Source organism: Eulemur rufifrons, chromosome 6, assembly GCF_041146395.1.
Source record: "Eulemur rufifrons isolate Redbay chromosome 6, OSU_ERuf_1, whole genome shotgun sequence".
In the NCBI taxonomy this organism is placed as follows: Eukaryota; Metazoa; Chordata; class Mammalia; order Primates; family Lemuridae; genus Eulemur; species Eulemur rufifrons.
The window spans coordinates 95,571,794-95,596,794 of NC_090988.1; the positions used below are offsets into that span (position 1 = coordinate 95,571,794).

General features: G+C 53.5%; 1 protein-coding gene across 1 annotated transcript in view; it reads left to right on the forward strand.

Moving 5' to 3' along the window:
• The first annotated feature begins 15,812 nt into the window (after positions 1–15,812).
• Positions 15,813–25,001, forward strand: part of FADS2 (fatty acid desaturase 2) — a 29,775-nt gene continuing 20,586 nt past the window's right edge. Inside the window, exons 1-2 of the mRNA XM_069470104.1 lie at positions 15,813–16,081; positions 24,118–24,228. Coding sequence (XP_069326205.1) covers positions 15,875–16,081; positions 24,118–24,228 — 318 coding nt within the window. The 5' untranslated portion in view covers positions 15,813–15,874. The remainder of the gene's footprint in view (positions 16,082–24,117; positions 24,229–25,001) is intronic.

Below are 25,001 nucleotides of genomic sequence, written 5' to 3' on the forward strand. Positions count from 1 at the left end.
TGATCTCAGAAACATGGCTCGGAGCCCACAAAATCTTCCAATGCCTCTTTGTTTCCTCATTGCTCAGAAATAACCTCTTGACTTCTTGGGAGGTCAGTGCCAGTCTGCCCCGCCTATCTTCTGAGCCCGGGCTCCAATGGGACCCCTTCTGTCCCCTCTGTCTCATGGCCACAGGCTGCCCCATTTCCTGAGCACAGATATCCTTTGCCCTTTCTGCCTTCCAAGGTCAGCTCCAGGTGCCTCACCACACGCCACACATACCCCACCAGAAGCTTCCCACTCTCCTCCCAGTCCGTGGCTGGGTAAACTCTCCTGCTGTGGTATCTGCCACACCTGGTGAAGGGCAAGGGGCATGGAATGGAGACCTGAAGACTCGCACCCCACCCAGGCCCTCCTACCAGCTGGCTTTTTGTCTTGGACAAATCAATCCACCTCTTGTTTCTCCATGTTTAGAAAAAGAAATTTGGGCGAGGTCATCTGGAAGTTTCCATCTGTAGATACAATTCCATAGTCCTCAGCTACTTGTTTTCCCTGTGTTTCCCCTAGCAGACTGCATGCCCTTCAGGGCAGAGAGTAATGCATTCTCGGGTCCCCACTCCCCAGCACCCAGTATAGAGCTTTCCGTGTAGGGGGTGCTCAGGACATGAGTCTTGGGGGAATGATTTCAGTGCCTTTTCTCCATCCGGGTACTGTCCGTGGTAGGTAGCTTTTAGAAACGATGCTTTCTGTGTCTTGCTCATGACCTGCCCTGCCTACAATGTGTTCTTTCCTCCCTACCGTCTTAGCTGACAAACTCCTCATCCTCAAAGAGCCAACTCAAATGCCAGCTCTAGGCCCTCCTCCAACCGAGCCGGAGCTCCTGCAGCACTGTGGCACTTATCACGACGTACCAGGATCACGGTCATCACATCCTTGTTGTCGCTGACACTTCAGTGCACAGTTTATCTCTTACCTGAACCTTGGGGTCACAGTCAGCCCCTCCCTCGATCTCTGCCCTCTCCACCATCCTACGTGCCATCTGCCACGAGTGATCTCGAAAACACAGCTGTTTGCAGACGGGAAAGGAGAAGTCAGCGGTACTGAGCCTAAGGGAGCATTCCCGACACTTTGCTTCCATTCTGGCTCAGGGTCTCAGGATCTGGCATCACAGAGCCCAGGCCCAGTGCCCTTAGCAATGGGGTGACGTTAACCCCTGCCTCCCTGCTTTCTCTCTCCTATTCTTTTAGCACAGCTGAGAGGTGGCACCTTGTTCTCCTGGCCAAGGCCACTGCCCTCCAGGAGACCCTTCTGAGCCACAGCCCTGAGATTGCCACACGAGGGTGGTGGCTGCTTCCAGCTGCTCCTGCTGGCCCTTGGCAGGGCAGTGAAGCAAGTCTAGGGGTGAGGGAAGGCTGGCCTGGCCCTGGAGCTCTGCAGAGTGAGCTGAGCAGACAAGGAGGTTGATTCCCCCACTCAAGAGCCTTTAGGACCCGGCACAGCTTCCTGCTTCCCTCTGGGGGTGTGGAGGCCAGGACTACAGCTGAATGACCGTGCTGTACCAGCAGACATACCAGAAAACACACATGCTGTGGTGGCCTGCCCCAGAGGGGCCCCAGGCTTCGGGAATGGGGATACGGAGGGTGGACACAGACCACGGGGGCAGCGGGCAAGTGGAAGTCAGGATGGTGCTACGGGAGGGAGGTTGGGGAGTAAGGTAGACTGCAGCCATCCCACACCCACCCGGGCATCGGCATCACCGGGAGACCCTTACTTTGTTCTGTGTTGTCTTATGAGATAGCATATGTTCTTACTTATAGTTCATTCAGGTTGTCCTTTCCGTGGAGCGATAAATAAAGTAGAGAAGGATCATCATACTTAAAAAAAAAAAAAAAAAGGCACCAGATTGCTGGGAAGGCACAGGCAGATGTATCACTCTGCTTGGGGTGCAGGTGAGCACAGTGCAGGACGTGTGTACAGAGGCCAGGGCCAATGATGGAAGAGTGTGTTCAGAGAGGAGGACCCCTGACCTTGGCAGTTCAAGATGGTGCCCAGCGACCGCAGGCGTGTGTGTGGGGGTGGGGGTCAGAGAGGTAAGACCTCACCATGTGAGAGGGACTCAGATGATGATGTCCCCATTGGTGACGGCCAAGGTTGGGGCTGAGCAGAATGCCAGGAGCCAGGTTCCACATCATCATGTGAGAGGAGAAGGGGAGTGAAGCCCTTTGTTTGTTTAAACCGCAGGCGTCCTGTGCTCTTGGGCCAACATCTGCAGAAGCAAGGTCCTTGATTCTCAGTGCAGCCAGCCTGGTGTGGGGCCAAGGACAGGTGTCTGTAGGCACGAGTGTAGACAAGGAGCACCAACAAGAAGTGTAAGAGCTGAACTGCAGACTGAGATCTACCAAGTATGAGCTGTGTGATTTCAGGCAGCTTGTTTCACGATTCTTGTCATCTGACCCAAATGGAGATAACCCCTCCTGTAAAGCTTTGATGCGGGGATCCCGGAGGTGGTGGTGTGTTGTAACCAAGGGCCTGCCCTGCCGCCTCTGGCCCTTGGACCCTCGGGCTGTTGACCCCCGCACCTGTGCTAGTCATTAAGCCCTAGGAGAGATGTGTGTAGGTTTGTGATTGGGGGAATGGAGAGTAGAGTGGCGGCCAGGCCTGAGTCCAGCTGCCCACACCCTCTCAGATAACACCCAAAGTCCACCTGATTTGGGTCCCCCAGACTATGCCATGTCTGATTCCCAACGCTGGCAGTCCTACCCAGGCTGTGGGCACGACGTCCCTGTGTGTGCTGGATGTCAACGTACTTGCCAGGCTCCCGCCTCACACACAAGGACGGATAGCCCAATACTGGCAGCCCTGGAACCTTGGGCCAGGGAATTCCAGAGGCAAAGAGGGCCTTAGGAAACTCATTGCTCAGATAAAGACATGGAGGTTCACAGAGGGAAGGAGCTTGCTTATGGTCACACGACAAATTAGTATCCAGCCTGTGGTTGCTGGAAACCTTCCCCTCACTGAACTTAATTCTGACTGGAGGGAGAACGCAAGTTAGGGCTGGGAGAGGGTAGACATTCTTTTCTGGAGGAGACATGCCCCATAGCAGAGAAGAGATGGGCCCGCTATCTGGGGGGTCTGTAGCTTCTCACCAAATGAACCCACAACCTCTCATCTCTGACCCCATTAGCACTGTGAGGTAAATTCAGGGAACATTCAGAGAGGCAGACAGTGGGGACTGGCCATGCTCCTTCCAGGCTGGCACTATCTGTGCCAGGGACAAAGGCCTGGCTGTAGGGTCCACACCAGAGGATCCAAGCTGGGCCCAGGCTATCTCAGACCAGTGATTAGTCACCGGGCACGGTGGCTCACGCCTATAATCCTGGCGATCTGGGAGGCTGAGGCGGGAGGATTGCTTGAGGTCAAGAGTTCGAGATCAGATCAATGATTGTGTGTGTTTCATTGGTGTCATTTTGCTGTCCTGTGTTGTCCTCCTGGACTCCAGTGACTTTGAAGAACCCATGTACCTCCCCCAGCTGCCCCACAAGAAGCAGTCCAGATCTCGGCAGCAGCCCCGGGGCACCTCCCAGAACTGAGCACCTTGGCGGGCACCTCAGGGGCAGGTATGGATAGGAGCCTGTGGAATCTGAATTGCATCAAAGAAAGAATACAGCGGGGAGGGTGACAGAGAGGGCAGTGGGGACCCTGAGTTTTCGTGACTTGGAGCCAGGAAGCATGGTAATGCCGGTCAGAAAAGAATTGAGGAAAGGTGCTGGCGTGTCCAGGAAGGTTGCATTGAGACCTAGACATGATGAATGATTCACTCATAGAACATTCAAGCTAGAAGGGAGTGTATAAATGATATATAGCTCAATCTCTTTGTTTTATTGTTGGGGAAACTGAGGCCCAGACAGGTGACAGGGCTGGGTCAAAGGCAACCGTGTGTGAAAAAATGAGCCTGGACCTGAACTCAGGCTGACTGGTCCAGTGAGGTTTTCATTCCATGTCGCTGAAATACCTCCGATCTCATCTCTCCCCAGCCGAGGTCGCCCAGCACTCATGTGCTGGCTGAGAAACAGAGGTTCTTTGACTTTGTTGACATTGACTCCTCTCTAATGAAATCCCTCTTGATTGTGGACTATGTAGTGGATGTCCAGATTTAATCCAAGTGCAAACCTCATACCACATATCCTTAAGACATAAAAATACAACATGTTCTGTCGAAGAAGTCTTAATGGGTTTTCAGCTAATACCTTTGTGGTTTTTGATAAGTTACATATTGTCCCTGAGTCTGTTTCCTCCTCTGTAACATGAAAATAAAACCAACTTCTCAGGTAGTGACTCAGCAATGAGATAATATGCACAGTCCGGGTATATACTAGATAGTCGACCCTCTTCCTCTCTATTTTCCTCCCCAGAGCACGGCACTGATGGTTAGGCTGGCCGAATCAGGGAGATTGAAGACATGACAACTCCTTGAATGTAAACCCACTGGTGCTACTAATTGCACAATGAATTAGCTTGGCTGAATCAGGTTGAGGGGATATTTTTCACAGAAACTGCATAGAAGTCGTGATAGTGCCTTCAAAATAGAAAGCAGTCGAGAAGCGCAGCGGTGTTGCTGACATTCCAACACTGCGGGAGCGGAGGCCAAGCCTCCTCTTCCCTCCTGTGCAGTCTTTGGGACATAGTCATGGCAGTGGGCAGAGGAGGAGTCACCTTTCCTACCAGCTCACTGAGCAGGTCTGCCAGAGAGGAGGTAGAAACTTGAAATTTAACCTCCGAGTTAATTACCAATAGCTGTTGTGGATTATCAAGACTGTGAAGTCCCCTGGGGTCACTTGGGCCCATACTCTGGAAAATGTTGGGCAGTACCCTCTCTGACCTCAGCCCCCTGTTGTCCCCGGCCCATGTGGATCCTTAATCGCAGTGCTGGGGTTTGCGTGCAGGGTGGGAAGCCCAGGGAGGGTCCGTCTTCCAGTTCCCTGACCGTTCCCACGTGTGTTCCCATGAGCCACATCAGCTTGCTTCTTCCACGGCACAGCGTTTTTCCCGCAGACATTCATCGCCCGCAGATAAGCATCAGATGCCCACCCTGCGCTGGGCACTCTGTAGCAGTTGAGTATAGAGCAGTGAGCAAGATGGACCTGGTCCTGCCCTCGGGAGGTTTGCAGTCTAGCGGGAAGAGAGACAATAAACCAGCAAACCAACCGCTACCAAGTGCAACTGCTGTGTGCTACGTAGGAAGGAAACAGACAGGGTGGCAGAGAGTAGGAGGTGGCGGCGGTGCGGGCAGACTCCTCAGAGCTATGACTTTATCGCCAGACATGGGCAGGGGGAGGGGGTCATTTTAGGCAGAGGCAACAGTTTGGGCAAAGGCCATGAAACTTGATTTTTTAAAACCATCAAGCAGCCTTGAGGAGTTTGGACTCCTCTAAGTACAACGGGGAAGGTTTTAAGCAGGGAGTGATGGGATCCAACCTAGGTTTTAAGGTCACCCAGGTTGAATGGAGCAGGGTAGAGTGGAAGCCGGACGACCGACCGACAGGAAGCTCCGAGAGAGGGGGGGTGGCAGGGAGGGCAGGAGGCTCTGTGGCTGGGCACAGGGCTGAGGAAGGGACACTTGTCCATTCAGCTAATGTGGCCGGAACAGCCACAGGCTTGAGGCACTGTCCCTGAGGCTGGGGGAAGAGCAGGACCTGCTCACGAGAGCTAACCACAGTCCGCACTACACCTCCCGGAGTCTCTCATCCAGCCCTGGGGTGACCTGGCAGCATCTCAAGACAGCTCGGAGACCTGTGGACAGATCAGGGCTTTGGAAGAGACCTGCCTGGTACGGAGGAGTGGCAGAAACAGGAAAGACTGCAAACTCCTGTGGTGTCCCCGCTTGCAGGGTGTCAGGAATTCGGGGTTTGTGGTTACTAATAACGCAACTTGGACATGGCTGGGTCTTAGCAGCCTAGGGGTGCCAGTGAGCTCACAGTGGGCACATGTGGATGAATTTCACTGGCTTGTTGCATCCATCTACATAATGGCAGAACTTTAGACCCTCGAGGTTGGTGTGTCTAAACCCTTCTTTTATTACTGGACCCCTAAGGAACATTTCTCTCCCTGATCATAACTCTGCCCCTGGAAATGTTAATACCATAGACATGCTGTCTATGTGCTTATATACTATATGCACATCTGTGCTTTTTACATAAACAGAACAAGATTTTCCCCTGTGCCCCCTGGGAGGTGATACTGCCCCCTTGAGAATGCACGCTGTAGGTCGGAGTCTCCCTAGTTATAATGGGGGCCCACAGAGAGTAGATCAGCTGGCTTACCAACGTGTCTACTTTTGCCCCCTTAAAGAACATGCCTCAGGCCAGGCGATGTGACTCATGCCTGTCATCTTAGCACTTTGAGAGGCTGAGACAGGAGGATCACTTGAGGCCAGGAGTTCAAGACCAGCCTGGGCAACATAGCAAGACTCCATCCCTACAAAAATTAAAAAAAAAAAAAATTAGCCAGATGTGGTGGCACATGCCTGTAGCTCCAGCTTGGGAGGCTGAGGCAGGAGGATCACTTGAGCCCAGGAGTTTGAGGTAGCAGTGAGCTATCATCGGGCCACTGAACTCCAGTCTGGGTAACAGAGCGAGACCTTGTCTCTAATAAAAAGAACATGCCCCTGCTAGCCAGCACTTGCAGAGGACCCACGCTTCCCATGCTCCCTAGCACACTCCTTAAGCAGACTCTACTGCCCCAAACCATGCCATGTGTCTCCCAGGAAAGAGGTACGTGCCCTTCTCTGCTCTGTGTCCTCCAAGTCTTCTATGTCTGCAGAGGCAGCACGTGTGCCCTTCCTTAGTCTCAGAGAGAGAGAGCCCTCATGACAACGACCCTTCAGCAAGACCCCACCCTGTCTGTCTCGCTCCGTCCCTGCTCCCATGACTACCAAAATGTGCAGCCACAGCCAAATCCCACTCGGGCTCAGCTGGTCTTGGCCGCGCAACAGAAAGCGTTTGCGATGCGCTCTCACATTTCAGTGCTCCATTTCACAGATGGGACACCTGAGACCCCGAGAGGTTTGGTCTCCAAGCATGGCCACCGGGTGAGAGGCTCCAAGGCCTATTTTCTTTGTTTTGCCTGCACCAGAAGAGCAAGAAACCTCACCAACGGGGCCTGCCCATTTGGAAGCGGGGCTGCGCCCTGTCCACCTGGCATAGCTCAGGCCTACTCCAAGTGTGGTCCACACGTCAGCACTGTGCATGGATTGTTGGTGACCAGTCCACGACGACGAAAGTGCAAGAATTGAGAGTAAGCATTTAGAAATGCTTTCGGCGATTTGCTGAAATGATTTTATGCCTATTAATTCTAATTTAAACATCTGGGCTCTGATACGGGATTTTTTTGCATTTCCTTTTCCTAATGATTCATTTTTATTGTATGTTATGAAAGCGTCCATCTGTGACAGATTGGAAATTTTTTAAAAAGCCGTTTCTCCACTACTGATAGTTTCAAAAGCACAGTAGAGAGGTTGCAAACCTCCCATCTCCTGCACAGAGCATGGAAGGCTTTTGACCTGGGGATTAACGGAAAGAAAAATAACAGGTGGTTGTTTAACTGGACTAACTAGTGGTCAGAGGCCAAAGGTCTCTCTTTAGCCCCAGGTAGACACAGCCCCAAGGTCATCAAAGCCTGGCTCCTGAGTGGCTTCTCGGCCCTTCCTTATCCTGGTCTGTTCCTTATACCATCGATGTGAAAAGAGTGGCTCCGTGTGCCTTTCCCTCGGGGCCTGTCCAGTCACACATGTGACAGCAGTTGGGAATCTTAAAGATCGTTTAACTGCCCCTCCACCCCCATTGTACAGATGTCTTGTTTTCCTATCTCCAGTGCTGAGATGGGGAGTCCCCTCGGGGGTTCCATCAGAAGCAGAATCGCTGTGAGCCGTGGACAGGAGAGGTTTACCGCAGGGGCCACACCTCCCTTGCTGGTGGGAGCTGGTTAATTAGTCCATGTGAGGGCTTGTTTCTGTGTCTCTGCTGGGCCTGAGGCCGGCTCAGGCAGCGAAGATGGACATTTAGTGGGGAAAACAAGGAACAAAGTGGAACTGTGTCTGGCTCTCACCACCTGCAATCTCTATGATGCAGGTGACCCGAGGGACAACCTGGGGACTTACCCCAGAGCCACACACCTGGCCCAGGAGCTGGAGGACCTGTGGGCCCAGCGGCTGCCCCAGGCCAACAAAGTAAGCCAGCAGTCCAGCAACAGTGTGCACCAGGCATCCTTGGTCCTCCTGCACAACCTACAGAGCATAACAAAATGGCTGACACCACTTCTGCCTTCCAAATCTCGCACACATTTGTCCTGTGGCCAGCCCTACCCCAGGACGCTTTGGGCAAAGGAATTCTGGGAAATGTAGTTCAGCTTAGCTAAGTTGACACAATATGACACCAAAATGTCCATTAAATGCTCACTGAATAAACGAATGAATGAATGACGTGTTCAAGGGCATGCAGTAGACAATTGAGAGGCAAAGCTGGAAGGTGACACAGGGTGGTTGGGGGAGGTATGGCTTTGCACCATACCACGCTTGCTTCTGGGGAGGGCCTGGAAGCTTGGCCTAGCAACAGAGTCACGAGTTGAGACATCCCCACTGCTCTGGTGTGAGCCAACGTCTTTCCCCAAAACTCTGCCTGGAGTTGAATTCCACCCGTATTTAATGAGCATCCAGCACATGCCACACCGCGGATTCAACACTGAGTCAGACTCAGCCTGTTCTCACAAGGAACTCACAGGTTGGGTGGTGGAGGTAGTTACAGAAATAATTTGCTGCCATATATATATATATATATATATATATATATATGCACTTTGGGAACCCAGAGAAGGGACTTCTGACTTTGCCATGGTGGAGGCAACTCCCCAGCTGGATCTGAAGGCTGAATAGGAGTTACAGGCAGATGAGGTGGCCCCCTGGCCAGGAGATGAGCACGGGCCAAGAGCCAGCAGGACTGGGAGGTCAGGCCGTACGTGGAAAACAGCGAGCAACTCCAGATGGCCGGAGGGTAGAAAAAGAGCCAGGCAGGTGCCAGACCACCAAGGGTCTTAAATGCTGGGTGCAGAACTCTGGGTAGGAAGATGCAGTTGGCCGGACCACAGTAGTGCTTGCGGCTGGGGAGAGGAAATACATTTCCAACACAGTCAGCAGGAGGAGTTGGCTTGGCAAAGCCCTGGGATCTCTTTGAGGGTGTGGAAGTGCAGGTGGGAACTTGGGGGCTTAGAGCAGACATGGATGAGGAAGCCTCTCCCTGCATCACACCCAGTGTTTAGAGCCTGGGGCAGGAGGTGAGGAAAGTTTAGACTGGCAGCCTCTTTTACTCCAGGGTGGACTCCTACGGGCAGCGAGGCCCTTAGCAGTTGCTGGTCTGGTACCAGTGCAGAGAGGTTCCCCAGCTGACTCAGAGACCTGGCAGGCAAGTCCTCCCAGCAGCCAGCACTGGGGACGGGCTGGCCCCTGAAAACACTGACCGTCTCCTCAGTTGGCCACCTGGGAACACGGAAGTGGCACCTTGAACTTGAAGCAACCTATCAACCTTCGGGAAAGCAGTATCACAGATGAGAGGGGAATTTAGAGATAATCTACTCAGAACTATTTTCTTTACAAGAAAGGAAAGAGCCAAGCAGGGCACAGTGAAAGGGCAATGAACTTGGTCCTATTCTGTCCCCATTTGGTGTCCTTTTTTTTTTCTTTGACCAAAGACCACTGGAATGGCGTCCTTCTTATGACAGCACACCGTCATGTGGTTGTTCCCTGCTCTGCTCAGCCTCCAGAGGGAGGCGGCCGAGGACATCAAATGGTGGAGTCAGGGCAGGGCATTGTCTCCCCTCGGGGTGGGACTCAAAGGTGAGGGATGCTGTTCTGTTGGCTCAGGGACAGGTCATTCCAGGACTGACAGGCCTTTGCACAGGAGGCAATTGGTGACTGCTGTATTTTAGTGACACTTTTTATATCGTATCCAGGGTTTTTATGTATTTTCAGTGAGAATGTGGATCCAAATGCTTAGACCATCCCATTCTTAAAAATAGGAAACATCTCAGATTTCCTAACTCCTATGTGATTTTGGACAAGCCAATCTCCGGGCCTCAGTTTCCCTGTCTTAAAGGTAAGACCAGAAAGTTGGCAGGCTGCCCTCCACCCCAAGTGGTAGCACTCCCATGGCCAGGTCGCATCTTGGCCTGTGCCACGTGCCCACCCGCTGTGGCCACACTCCTCCTCTGCTCCGTGTCTGCCCGTGGTTTCCTTTCTGTGACGGTGCTTCCTCTGCCCCGAGTGAGCCTCTCAAAGTTGGACGTGCAACAGCTGGACTCAGAGGACATCCATCCCACCTCACAGCTAAGGTCATGTTTTCCAAGGTGAATGCCTTATCGACACCAGCAAGACAAACGGGAGGAGACCTGATCCAACACCACAAAACACACACGCGCATTTGAGTGGCAAAGACTCCAAAGGGTCTCAGGCTGTGGACCACCCGGGTTCGTCCTGTGCTTGCCCTTTGCTGTGTCTGGGTCTGCTCCTTTCTCCTTTGGATGTCTGCCGAGGGACGCATGGTTAGATGCCCCAAGTTGCTTGGGGTAGTGACTTGCAGGGCCTTAGCAAGCTGACACCCATCCCCCACCCCCCAGCCTTTGGCCTGCCACACAACTAACTCTCGCTGCGGGTGCCCAAACATGGTGTGACCTAAAGGAGGGAACATCTGGAGAAGTGGGCACTACTTTCTCATCCCCATTTTACAGCTGGGGAAGTGGAAGCTCAGTGAAGTTCAGTAAGGGTGTACTTGGAACTTGACTTTCAGATCTGATTCCAAAGTCCAGTCTCTTTCCACACTAGCGTTACTTCAGGCAACCATTTAATGCCATTGATGCTTAGTTTTCGCATTTATAAAGAAGAGATACACACACATCGTGCTTGCCTGAAAGGGCTGTTGTGACAACCATTTGATACAATGTCTAGAAAAAGCACTTTTAAAATTGTTATGAATGCAAGTTAAATAATCTACACACAGCTCCATATAGAGATGACATCTACGCACATCTATCGTATTGGAGTTGGAGGCAACTTAGCATCTAATCCAATCACCTGATTTGAACGGACATGAAAGTGGCCAGGAGGCTGGGTGGTCGCAGAGCCCAGACTAGAGTTCATGTCTTTGGGTTTCTATTCCAGGCCTCTTTCCCAAGGGGCCTTCAGGAGGCAGCAGGGCTGGGCAGAAGCGGTGCCGCTGTGCCCCCACGGGATTTCCTTCCTCGACCCCTCCTGCTGAGTTCTCTGGGCAACAAGGAACCATTGAAGGTTTGGGGGCAGTGCGAACGGGGCTCAGTGAGATGACCCGGTAGCAGTGTGTGCAATGGTCTGCTGTTGGGGACCCTCAGCCCGGGCAGTGGCACAGGCAACAGAATAAAAGGGGTGGAAGAAACTGCTGTCGGAGGCAGAACCTGCTGAACACGACAGCCTTTTTTTTTTTTTTTTTTTTTTTTTTCTGCAAGGGTGGGAGGCAGAAGATGAGAAGGAGCAAAAGACATTCTGGAATTCTGAGACTGAGTCACAGGAGAACCATTGGTACCATTAAAAGAAATGAAGGAGTTAAAACGAAAGACTGGTTTTCGGAAGGGAAGATGACAATTCAGTTTTGCGCCAGAAACTGAGGGTTAGACCTGGATAGGCCCAAAGAACACACGGCTGGTGAGACCTCTCCCTCACATCAGGGAGCCCACGGGAGCTGCACAGGAACCTAGTGGGACTGTGCTCCGGCCCTGGGAAAGGATGGCGCCGCAGATGTGGTTTCGGGCTGCAGAGTCTTCCCAGATGTGGTCCCTGAAGGAGAAAATACTGAGTGAGCCAAGGGCCAAGAGCATTTGGAGGGAACGAGGAGGAAAAGAAACAAAGGGAGGTGGCAGAAAAGGGGTGGTCCCAAGCAGGCTGGGGCTGGTGCCTTGTCAGAGAATCAGCAAGCATGGCATGTCAGGACATTGGTTCTGCCCAATGCCACTCAGAGGTCTGAGAAGGCGCAACTGGACTTGCTGGTGACCTTTCAGAGAAGGTTCCTGGAGGCTTGATTGGGAAGAGGCTAAGACGGCTGTCTTTGGGGTCTGGAGTCCGTGTTCCAGGACTCCGTCTATGATGCGCAGGTTGAGGGATCAGCCTTGTCATGTCCCAGGCATCCGTGTCTTCATCTGTAGAGACGGAGTAATAACCCTTGTTGGGAGGTGAGGCCAGGAGGGAGGATGAGAACCACCATCTACTGAATGCTTACTCTCCCCACTGTGCAAGTGCTTTTGTCCATTATTTGAAAGTCCTTTGCACACCTAAATTGATAAACCAATGGCGGGGATCGCTATCTTTACTATTAGAATAGGAGAAGATTGTAATGATCTGAGAAATGAGTGGAAGATGGAAAGTCGACCCAGAGAGGGCTGACTATTCATTCACAAAATTCAACAGTGAATGGATTGTGAAAGATAGGGGTGATGGCTGGAGGAAGAAGCAACTCAGAAGATTTTTTAAAGATTAGGGATGACTTGGCCATACTTATCAACCAACGAAAGGAAAAGAGAAGCAGCCAGCAGGGGTGTTCTGCTGATCCTTTGTCTGCCAGGTGCTTTGTGTTAGTGTCACATTCATTCTCATGGCCCCACAGACTGTTGGGTGGCTGAAGGATGCCTTTCACTTTCTCTTTCTCTCTGATTTTTTTTTCCTCCCTCTGGTGTTGCTGTGTCGCCCAGGCTAGAGTACAATGGCATGATGATCACAGCTTATTGCAGCCTCAAATGCCTGGGCTCAAGCAGTCCTCCCACTTCAGCCTCCTGAGTAGCTGGGACTACAGGCACATGCCACCACACAGAGCTAATTTTTAATTTTTTTTGTAGAGGTGGGGGTATTGCTGTGTTGCCCAGGCTGGTCTCAAACTCCTGGCCTCAAGCGATCCTCCTGCCTCAGCCTCCTAGAGTGCTCAGATTGCAGGCTTGAGCCACTGCACCCAACCTCTCTGATTAACCAGCCTCTTGGCTTCCACGACTCCACCCTTCTCCCAGCAGACATCTGAGACTCCTTATGAGGCGAAGATGGAACCCATTGTGCGGAGACTGGTGGCATGTTCTCTAGCCCCACAGGCTCTTTCTCCCAAAACACCTCCCCATCTGACCCAGCCTTTCACCCACTTGGCTGGCTGAGAGAGTCTGGGCTCTAAGCCACTCAGGCTGGTCTTTTTGTCCCTGATAAAGTAGTGTACAATGATCACAACAAGGTCCTGGAAAATCCCCAGGGAGCCGCAGTCCTCTGGTACTGCATGCGAGTCAGGGCCGGTGCATTCTGTGGGACAGGAGGAAGCCATGGGAACCTCATCCCCCTGTGAGATCACCCCTTTTCCTAAGTGACTCTGGGGTTGGCTGGATACTATGGGGTTTTCTCCGAGCAAACAGTCGCATCAGTCCCTCCGAGTAGAGTGGGCAATAAATAAGAGAGGAGCAGGAAGAGGGCAGTGGGGCAAGGTGGTGTCTGGTGCGGGGTCAGCCTCCTGCAGGTCTCTTAGTTTAGGCCTCCTCCCCTCTCTGCTCAAGCACCGCCCTCACCTCTGACCTGATCGTGCTGCTCCCTAGTCTCTCCCCTTCCTCCCGTCCCAGCCCCACCAGCCTCCCAGTTCTCCTCCCCACCACAGAGCTGCTCACATGCTGCTTTACGAAGTCCTCCATCCTCATCCTCGTGGGGCTGGGGAGGCTTTTCCCAGTGTGAACCCTGCCCACTGCTGGCCCCTGTGGAGCCATTTCTCACTCTCCATTCATTCATTCATTCATTCATGGCTTCAATATGTTTTTCCAGGGCTAGTGCTGTGTCTGCTGGGAACCCCAGGTCATGGCCAATCCACACTTCTCCCCTACCCCATGAGGCCTTTTAGGGCCTTAGAGCCTTCAAAGTCTTCTCCCTCAGACCCCTCCCTGGGTTTCCCTTTCAGATGTCTCTCTCTTCTCTTGAGCTCCACAGTCCTTTAACATTTTTCATTAAAGTTATCTATGTGTTATTTAATCCATTTTTGAAAAAAAATGGCACTCTTGGTTCTATTTCAGTAACGCTTTAACAGACATAGAGGTCAGCGCCTCTCCCGGGGCACTTGCTTCATCCTCTCTTATCTTGGGCGGGGAGGGGGTGCCTTTCTGTTTGGATGTCTGTTTGTGGTCCGCAGAGCCAGAGAGGTCTCCCTCTTGGCGTCTGGAGTCTGTGACGTGAGTGAAGGATGCTCAGACTGATACCAGCGTGAAGCCACGGTGCCGTCAAGGAGGTCGATATCAAAGAGGTCACAAACTGTGGGAATGGCATGAAAGGGGCTCCCTCTGCCCCCCCCATGCACCCCCACCAGCTGGCCAGACTGACCTTCCCACTGCCTGTGCATCAGTGCGGAGTCTAGAAGGGTCCCGCTGTGCCACTTGCTAACTGTGCCCTTTGGCCACTTCAGCTCTTAACCTCAGGCTCCCCATTTTCAAGTTAGAGTTAACAATATGGGTCTTGTCTGCCTCTTGGAGTTTATCTCACAGTGGTGAGAATCTGTGAGTAGGGTGTGCTGGCACTCAGGGACCTGTAACGGCACCCCACCCCTCTGTTCATCCTTAACTTCCCACTGTCCCCAGTCAGGCTCTGGGCACTGGGCAGCGCCATCCGGCTCCGGTCTGGGGGGACCCGCTGCGCTCCCACACCTAGAAAACCCGATCCTCCTCCATCCGTTTGATATGGCAGTCTTCATTTCCCGGAGTCTATACACCACCATTGTCCCACTAATCGTATGTGGTCCTGCACTGCCGCTCCATATCTTGCTGCTGGGCTGAGCTTCCTGAGTCCAAGGCAGGGACCGCGTCCTGCTCCTCGTCGTCTCCCCCCGCCCTCCACCATGGCGCCTAGCACAAGGAAGCGCAGCACAGAGTCCGCAATTCTTTTCTAAGATTGCCTGACTAGAGGGCTCAAAGCCCTGGACGAGCCCGTGCCCGGCCCCTTTTCTCCAGGGAGGCAGCAGGAGGGAGGATGCAGGAGGGCGCCAGACAATGTGGATGGCGCGGACAACGTGGGAGACCGGAGTTCCGATTCCAGCGGGCGGGAGAAGGGCGTCACCTAGCCAAGCCAGGCCGGGAGTTGAGTTCGTCAGACCGGAGGCTTGCGCCCCGGGGCGGCCAAGTCCTCTTTGTGCCGGCATCAGGTGCAAAGCCTGAAGCGCCGGACCTGCGCGCACGCGCCCCGGAGCGCGGAGCCCAGTGGAGTGCGCCTGCCCAGATGTCCCCTGGGATCTCCTCCGGCGCCCGCGGCCGGAGCGGGGGGAGGGAGGAAGTCCGACACGTAGCCGGCCTGGCGGTGAGGCTCGACCCCAAAGGGGCGGGCGGGGGAGCCGGGGACCCGCCGCTGCAGCCCGCTAGCCTTCGAAAGATCCTACTGGGCCAATGGCAGACGGGGCGACGCGACCCGATTGGTGCAGGCGCTCTGCTGATCACTGTGGAAACCCGGGCGGCGGGGAACGCGGGAGGATGCGGAACCCGGGGTGGGGGGAGCCGGAGGGGCGAGCGGAGGAGGCGTCGAGGCCCTGAGCTACCCCGGAGTTTCTACTGGTGGCAAAAGTCCACGGCGGGCGGGCTGAAGGAGGGGCGGAGGAACGGGGCCGCTTGAGGGCACTGGGAGTCAGGGATACTATACCGGGAGCCGGGGATACTCCCGAGCGCGGGCGCGGAGGCTGGGGGAGGGGGGGCGGTGGGAGGAGGAGTAGAAGACAAAAGCCGAAAGCGAAGAGGGCCCGGGCGGCACACACCGGCCGGCAGGGCGCCGTCTGCGCAGCGAGCAGCCGAAGGGGGGAGGCCGCGCTGCACGGGGCACCCGGTCGCAGGCAGCATGGGGAAGGGAGGGAACCAGGGCGAGGGGGCAACGGAGCGCGAGTCGCCGATGCCCACCTTCAGCTGGGAGGAGATTCAGAAGCATAACCTGCGCACGGATAGGTGGCTCGTCATCGACCGCAAGGTTTACAACATCACCAAATGGTCCAGCCGGCATCCGGGGGGCCAACGGGTCATCGGGCACTACGCGGGGGAAGATGCTACGGTAAGGGTCTGGGGGCTCCCCAGCCACCCTTCTCTGCTGCAGGCCGAGTCAGGAGTCCTGGGTCTCTGGGCGCCAAACAGACCTCCAACGCTAAATGGAGCTTGGGACGTCCAGGACGTCAGGAGGGAAGGAAAGTCAATCCCTGGCGCTCATCCCCCCGCCCCGAATCCTCCTCCTATGGGCCAACTGGGCCGACTTGGGGTGGGGTCGGATTTTGGACCCCAGGAGGCAGCGCGGCGGCGGAGGTCCCAGCGGTGGAGAGCCGAGCAGGGTTTGCAGCGCGCGCTGGGACCCACGCGGCCGCGTTCACCCGGAGCCAGGGACTCCCCAAAGGGGGCGCTCGGGCCCGGGGCTTTGGCCCCGGGCCTGGAAGATGGCCGCGCCTGGGCGCCGCGGGAAGGAGCGGGAGAGCAGGCAGCCAGGTGTGGGACTCTGCGCGCGACCCACGCTCTCCAGCCAGACTAGTGGGCAGAGAAGGAAAGCTCGTCCCCGGCAGGGGCTCGCTCCTGCTTGGACGCTTGTCCAAGAAGGTCCGCAGTTGCTGCCTTCGAGTCTGGTAGCCTGGGTTCCCACGCTCGCAAGAATTATCCTGACCCACCTCAAGGGTCTGCCCGCTTGGGGACCGGTTTGGGGAATTGGAAAGAGAACCGGCTGGTCGAGAGGGAACCTTAAGTTGGGTGGATTTAGCAGCACTAGGCTGGCTTGGCAACAGGTCTGTCTGCACTGCAGGTCACTCTCGGACGTTCAACTCAATGGTCCTCTGTTTTTAAATCCTGCAAGGAAAGCCGTTCCCTCATCTTGCGCTCTTAAAGGTAGTGGGCCTCTCCAGACGAGCCAGGGCTGCCCACCTTACCCACACCAAATGTGTGGCTCAGCGATCACATAGCACCCCCAGCACAGCCCCCTGTCTGGAGTCCTTGCATTTCTTTAAAGGTGCAGCTGGAGCCCCAGGGACTCCAATGGGCAAGAGGAGGAAAGAACGGGCAGGGAGGGAAGAAAGGGCTGTTCTTGGTGGCAGGGAGCTGGAAGCAGAGAAACAGGCCTGGTAGGATAGAGAACTTGGGGAAAGTGAGGAGGGGAGAGGCTGAAAGGAGGGATAACTTGGCTAGATCCTTCCCCCTAGAGGTCTAGGATGCCCACCTGTCCCTGGGCTTTGCTGTCCAAGCTGCGTAGGCCCAACTCTTAACCTCTCACCAGGGGGATGGACCCAGGCAGCCACAACCCAGGCAGTTCAATGGCCGGGTGGCTTTGGTGAGCAGGGCCCAGGCTTATCCGAGGTTGAGAAGAGGCCAGCCTTGTGGATATAGCCTACAGCTTTTGACCCCATCCTGTGGTACCTGGTTGTGGATGCTGCTTAAACCTGGAGAGCTGGTGACACTAATTAGAACTTAGGTGGGTGTGCACTTTTCGCATACCTTCAGTGTACTGTCTCACTTGGACCTTTCCACATCCCCGTGAGGAGGTTGAGTAAAGGTCATTTCCAAGTAAAAGACCTTCTGGATCCTGAGTGGGATCTTTCCACTGTATGTTGCTGGACTTGTGCTAGCCTGTTCCTGATTTCATAGGTAAATTGTGGAAGGTTCCTGCCTTGTCTGGACCCTCCTTTAAAAAACTATGTATTTGGTCTGATTATTTGATATTGTTAAATAAATATATTTTCTTATGCGGATGCTCGGTCTGGCAACTGCCTTGAACTTTATAGTTTAATTATGATGAGAGATTGATTTCATCCTTGTTCTGGATGTTAAGTTCAGTGCTCACCTGACTTTAACAACAAGTTTCCTCCAAAAATCAGGTCTCAGGTCTATCCTGTCAGAGGAAGAAGATGCCCTACTCTTCCCTGCTCCCTTCTCTGTCTCGTAAGTTTGTCTCATAAAAATGTAACCCTCTCTTCATTTCTGATCCTGTTCCGTCACTTTTTGTGTAACTTTCATGGCCCGTAAATCTAGCATCTTGGATGTTAGTTACCTCATTCTAAGAAAGCCCGGATAGGAACCAGCATGGGCTGCACAACACAGCCATGAAATTAAAGAAAGATGTGATTTCTGGGCTCATCTGTTTGCTGTTGTCACTGGACTGAGCCTTCCTCCTTGTCTATAAGATACATCTGTAGGTATTTCAGTGACATTGATTCATCGCGAAGCACTCCTTGAGCTGTAAGCACTAGGTAAATGCAATGGAATATTATCAGGCAAACAGGAGTAAGAGTGGGAATTATGAAACAGCTGGAACGTAAAGAATGCAGAGAGGAATTTGGAAGAAAGCCCTTGCATTCCTGCTATCTTTATTTGGTGTAGCAAGACATAAAAAAAAAAAATCCCTGTTCCCCAAAGCTAAAACTTTTGGGGCATGAAATACACTGATTGGGGATATAGTTGAATAATGGTGGAGTGAGCAGCTGGGTCCTCTTTGGCATTTTTGCCTTACACTGTCTGGGACCTGGTTGGAAAAAGGTATTGAGCAGTGGGAGGGTATAGGCTGTTGAGCAAGTGGCTTTGCTCCTTGAGGTGTAGACTTCTTCAGAGCCTGGGGAGTGGCAGTTTATAGACAGAAAGTTTGGCAAAGGACCAATCAGCAGATAGAGGTTGGATCCCTTGGAACACTGTCACACGATGTTCTGAGCTAATCACAGTGCAGTTATACCCCAACAGGAGGCTGGGAAAAGAGGCCAGAAGTCAAGGAATCCATTCTTGGGAAAGTCAGGGACTTCAATAGGGCATTTTCCTATTTCTGAAGAAGACCTAAGTAGTCAGGACCTACCTCTTCCCCAAAAGGATGGGGTGACTGTCATTTAGTCATTCTGCAGAAGGTAAACCTTGGCCTTGCCTATAGTAATAAAAGTTGCTTAACTTTTGCAGCTCACATAGCAAGTTCGTACATACCATCTCATTTCCCCCTCAGATCAGCCCTGTAGGTATCTCTCATTGCTCCGAGATATAGAAACCTCGCTCAAGTGGCAGTGCCCAGAACTCAACTCAGGTTCTGCTGCCACCATGTCCTCCCAGCTCCCCTCCTCCCTTCCCTCCCTCCCTTCCTGTTTCTGCTCCTCTGATCTCTTCCTTTTGGTCCTCTGCTGCTTCTCCTGTCCCTGCCTTGCTGTGGGCAAAAGGAGCCCTTGCCTGTGGCCCAAGAGTGTCTGTTCTTTTCACGGCAGTCCCACCCTGTGGAGTTGTCCCCACTCGGGACTGTTCATCTTCATCTTCAGCAATGATTCATCAATCATTCCCTGAATGTCTCCTTGGCTCTGATCTGGGCCCTGGGCACAAAGATGAATAAATCACAGATAGTGACCTGTATCTACTGGATTTGATTCTCTTCTCTTCTCTCTCTCTCTCTCTCTCAAGCTGGGGCTTGAGTCTGGAGCCTCTACCTCTAGACACCAGCCCTCCTCCCCTTGTCTCAGCAACTTTTCCCGCCCCTTCTGCATCGGTCACTTCTTAGAATCAAGGGCAGGTGAGAAGAAGCTAGAGATTTGTTCCATCTTTCAACCTGCTTCTATGCTGCCATTGTGAAAGAGCAGCAGACTGTAAGTGACACTCCATCCTCCTCTACACAGGGCAGGAGGGCCATGGTATTTACTAGCAGAGGTCCTGGGTCTGAGTCCCAGCTTCATGAATTCCTAGGCCTGGAGGGCAACTCCATCCCCCCAGCTGAGGTCTGGGTGGGAGCCCTCCGCTTCCCTCTGGCTGCAGCCTCAGTGGGGGCTCCATGTCCAGCCCCAGCATCCCTGGGAAGCAGTTCTGAGATGAAGGTGGCAACAATTCCTTCATGTCCAGGTTGCCCTTGTAGTGGCCCCTCTCCTGTACAGCCCTGACCTTCCACCCCCAGGGAGTATACATGACCTGTGTTAGTGGGTATGCTCTCGCCATGGGGCTCTGGCCCCCACCGGCCTCCATTACATTGTTCCTTGGAGGGGACATGGCACAGGGGCTCCCTGCATCTTCCTGCTGCAGGAAGGAAGTCAGCATCCCTGGCTGGCTCTTAACCTCCACCCAAGAACATGAGGTTCCCTCCTCTGCTTCTCCTTCCTCTTGGATCACTTGTTCCACAGCGTCCCGGTCCCCAGGGCTGCTGTCTGCAGCACTGTCTGCCCTGAGTCTGCTCCTTCTGCGATTCCCCAGGCCTGGGCCAAGTGCCCTGAGGTGTAACACTTGATTAGATACCAGCCTTGCTCTGCAGAGGAGGTGGGCACAGCCCGAAACAAAACAAGTCACGGGGCGCTTAGTGTGGGGAGGAGCTGTGAGTTCCACCTGAAGGTGGGCAGAGCAGAGCATGTCCCCAGGGAGAAGTCGGCTGGCGTCAGGGCTGGGTGATGGCAGGACCGGAGAGTGCAAGGTACACTTAGGAACCTGGGTGTTCTAACCTTCCTGCCCCCAACACAAACACCTGCCCTGCCTGTCCTGCCCACCTGCTTGCTGCTCCTTCCTCTTCCCTGTGTCCCTGGCCCTCTTCCTGGAAAGTCTTTGGCTTCTCTCCCTGTCAGACAAGGATAGAGCCTGGTTCCAATTCTTGTTCCAAAATCAACGTTTGGGTTGGCCCCGTCTTGATTCACACCATGGCCTACCTTGCACCAGCCAGACATTCCTGTAATCAAACAGCTGCATGCGTGTGAGACACATTGATGGCAATCTGAAGAGAGAGACACACACACACAAAAAAAAACGACTCTCAGTGAAAAGGAAGCTCATTTTGATTGAAGCCCTTGTGTTAACAGTGAGAAACATTCCAGGTAGGCACACCTGACTCAAACTCTGCTCAGCTAATTCCTGCGCTGTGACCCTGCGCAAGTGGCTTCACCAACCTACACCTCTTTTCTCATGTCTAAGACAGGACTTACCTCACTGGGTTTGGTAAAGAGTAGTGGCTTATGTGTGCCGGCCACTAATGTGGCTCTGTGGCCAGCCTACATAATCGCAGCAGATGGCAGCCACAGCGGCCACTAACGTGCGAGTGCTGGAGAAGGCGGAGGATTCTGGTGTGCCAGAGGCACAAGCCAAGTTGCGTGAAACAGTGGAAGAGGACAAGCGCCTGAACGTGACTGCAGCGTGGGAACGTCTGCAGGGATCAGAGTGTGCAGAGCCGTGGGGTCCTGGCTTCATTCATCACCCCGTGAGCCCTCGTGTTGGGCCCCGCTGCAGGCACTGGGCTCATCATAGCAAACAAGACAGGCGTGGTCCTTCTCTTGTGGGCTCCCTCTTCCAGTGAGGGAGACGGGCGGCAGAGAAGTGAGTACGTTCCACGGTCTGTGACCTTGACGGCCGCCGTGAAGAGGATGAAACGGCAACGTCCCAGAAAAAGCCTAGGGTTGGAGAGGGCTACTTCAGCCGGGTGGCTGGGAAAAGGCTCTGGGAGCTGATGTTGAGACTGAGTCCCAAATGGAGCCGGCCCTCGTGCGGGAAGGAGCTTGGCGTGTTCAGGACCCTTCACGCCAGGCCTGCTGGGAAAGCCGCCAGATCGACTGAGCACAACGAGCCAATCCAACGGCTCTCGGTCTCCTAAAATGGCAGGAGGTGTGGGAAAGAGGGGTCCCTGGAGGGAGGTGGACCTGAATTTGATCCTGTCTCTGCCACTCGGAGCCCAGGACTTCACTTCCTGTGCTCCAGAGTCTGTCTGTAAAGTAGGGCTTTGGGGCTTTAGGGAGGTGATGTGAACAGTGCTCCTGGCGCGTGGCCTTTCCCCTCCCCAGCCTCGGGGAGGTGAGCTGAGCTGCCTGAGAGCCCCCTGAAATGGCCATGCAGCAGCCAAGGTCAAGGCAGGGCTCTGATGTCTGTCTGCTCCCCCAGGGTCCCCTGCCCAGCAGGTGGGGGTGGCAGTAGGAGCCGAGTTGAATGCACTTGCAAGCCGCTGAATTCTGTCTTTCGATGACACGCGGAGAGGAACCATTTAGTTGTCAGCTGCCACAGCTGTGCCTCAGGAAACCGCCTTCCCAAAGACTTCCTGTTCATTTCCCAAGAGCCGTGGTCTGATTTTAGGAGGACCAGTGAAGAGGCTTTTGCAGGCCCAGCCCTTGGCCCTGAACTTGGCAGTTCCTGCTGGGCCTTTCCCAGGGCCATTTTGCAGAGGCGACTGAGGCTGGGGTGGGGACCAGTGCATTTTCAGAGAAAAGAGAAACTGTTCCAGGGGCCCTGCAGGCTGTGAGGAGCTACTCAGCACCGGAGCCCGGGCTCCCCACTGCCTGCCCAGGGCCCCAGGACGGCATGTCTTTCCTCTGAAGATGCGTTTGATCTGAACCTCTAATACCATCCCTTTCTGCTCAGCTAGGGAGCACAGACACTTTTTAAAAAACCGCACGCCCAGTTTTCTCCTGCACTAAGTGCTGGTTTGTATGTCTGTTCTAGACACAAATAGAACAAAGACCAGGCGAAGGGACGATGCCAGGGATGCAGTGAGGACTGGCCAGGAGACTGGCAGATACCCCTGAGAGATCCTCGGTGTGCGGACAAAGAGGTTTTGATGCTTTGTCAGCACTTTCCTCTCCCCCTCATTTTCTTTAATTTTGAAATTTTCCAAACGTACAGAAAAGTTAAAAGAATAAGTGATTCTTCCTTTGCCTGTTTAGGGAAGAAAAAAAAAAAGTGAACACCTGTGTATCCTCAACCAAGATGCACTAACCTTAACATTTTGCCACATTTGCTTTCTTCCTCTTTATACATATGCGATTTTCTTTTGAAAATAAGTTGTATTATGTGACCTAAATTCTCATATAATATAATAAGTTGTATTATTATATCCCTAAATTCTTCAGCATTGTCTCCGAAAAATAAGGAGGAGATGCTTTAGTGTCACGCTCTAACATAAATACCTTTGTCACATTTAAGAAAATTAATAGTAATTCAAAGATATGATGGAATATCCAGTTCATATTCATATTTTCTCATTCCACCCAGAAAAAGCCTTCTGTAGTTTGTCTTTTTTCCCCCAAGTGGGAGCCTTTCAAGTGAAAGCACAGCAGTTTTTGTATCTTTTGAGTCTCTTTTAATCTAGACCATCCTCCCACAAGCCCATGTTTTTTCCCCATTACATTCACTTTTTGGCTTGTTTCTCAGGGTGCAATGTGACGTGTTCCCCGATCCTAGCAATGCCACCAAGCTTGGCTCGATGCAGTGTGAACACTGTTGGCTGCTGGGACACGCCTGTGCCCCTGCTCAGGGCTGCTGGTGCCAGCTCAGCTCTAGCAGAGACGCTGTACGCAGCGCGGGCCAGTGTGTGTAACGTACGTAGTACAGAGAGAAGACTGGGAGGAGAAATGCTAAACTGTTAGCAGTGGTGCCACTTTCTGGTGACATTTGTTTTCCTCTTTATTCCTCTGTACCTTTTCTAACTTTGCCAAAACTAAGCACACGTTTACTTCATAATTGGGGACAAAAAGATTAAAATGTATGACATGATAGCAATGGTGGAGAGAGTTTGGAGAGTAATGACAACCAAGCCAGGCACAATCCCGCCACCTGAACACATATATAATGATAGTTTAGACCCTCGTGGGCTTTTTTCAGGAATGCTCTTTACATAATTCTGCATTTTAATTTTTTATTTATTTTTTGTTTACATGCTCTCCCAAGTACATTTCCGACGTAGTATTCAGTCTTGTTCTTTTCACTGATAACCGTGGATATGTGGGTGAGGAACTGGTGAGAGGTGGTAGGCGGTGCAGTTTGTGCACTGCACAAGGCACCCAGCTCCGGTGCAGCTGAGGCTCAAGTCCTCCCTGAGCCCTGCGCCCACTCAATGCACCTCCCTGAGGGGGCACCTTTTCCTGACTTGCCCAAAAGCAGCCTGCAAATCTATCCACAAATCCTTGGCGGGCTCAGCGTGCCTTGTGTATGCACAGATGCCAGGGCAGCTCCTGCCATTGGAGTCGGGCACTGAGGGCTCTATCCTGGGGACGAGGCTGGAGACAGCAGTGGGGGCTGTATCTTGCGAGGTTCCGTTTGGTGTCTGAGTGTAGACACAGAGCTGCTGCTGGTCCGCTCTGAGGCCCGAGGAGCACACAGAGGGCCGATCTCAGCCTCACCACCTTCCCCTCTGCTCCCCAGGATGCCTTCCGTGCCTTCCACCCTGACCTTGATTTTGTGCGCAAGTTCTTGAAGCCCCTGCTGATTGGTGAGCTGGCCCCAGAGGAGCCCAGCCAGGACCACGGCAAGAACGTGAGTAGAGCCTGCAACCTGGGTGGGGGTAGGCGAGAGGGTCCCCTTACCCCAGGACCAGAGTGGCCAGGGCTGGGGAAGAGGTGCCTTTGTCCAGCAGGAGCCACTGCTAATCCCCTGTGGTCAGGGAGGACCTCAGAGTCTCTGCTGGGAGCTGGGGCTTGGCGACAGCTAGTCACATCCCCTTTCTCCTGGCTGGATTCCTCTTCCTCCTCCTTCCCCTTCTTTCCAGAAAGGTGCCAGATGCTGGTCCTGCACATGACAATCTAGGAGAAAGACAGTGCAGAAACACTAATCAGATAATGACAAGTGGGGCTGCTTCAGGCTGTGTGGTCTGGGAGCACCTCTTTGAGAAAGAATGACCATTATGTCGTCGTTTCTTCATCTCTGCTATGAGCCAGACACCCTCCTGGGTGTTGGGCTTCAAGGACAGAAATATGGAAAAATAACAGCGCCGGAGGCCTCCTGGGACTGTTTTGTTGAGCAATGAATAGTGCATGTGCCAGACCCCATGTAAGCAACAGAGCAGTGTACAGCATGCTTCAGGGGGTCTCGAATACTCCCCCTCCCTGGTCTCCTCCACTCTCCCCTCCAACCCTGCCTGACCCTGCCCATGTCAACCTTCCCCAGAATCTTGGTTCTCCTGGTCCTCAGCCCTGTTCCTTCCCCAGGCCCATCCGGCCCAGCCTCGCTCTGGGCAGAGTGTGCAGGTCTGTACCAGGCCCACCGTGACCCGAGGGCTGAGGCTGGCACTGTGGAAGTCCCACTTCCCC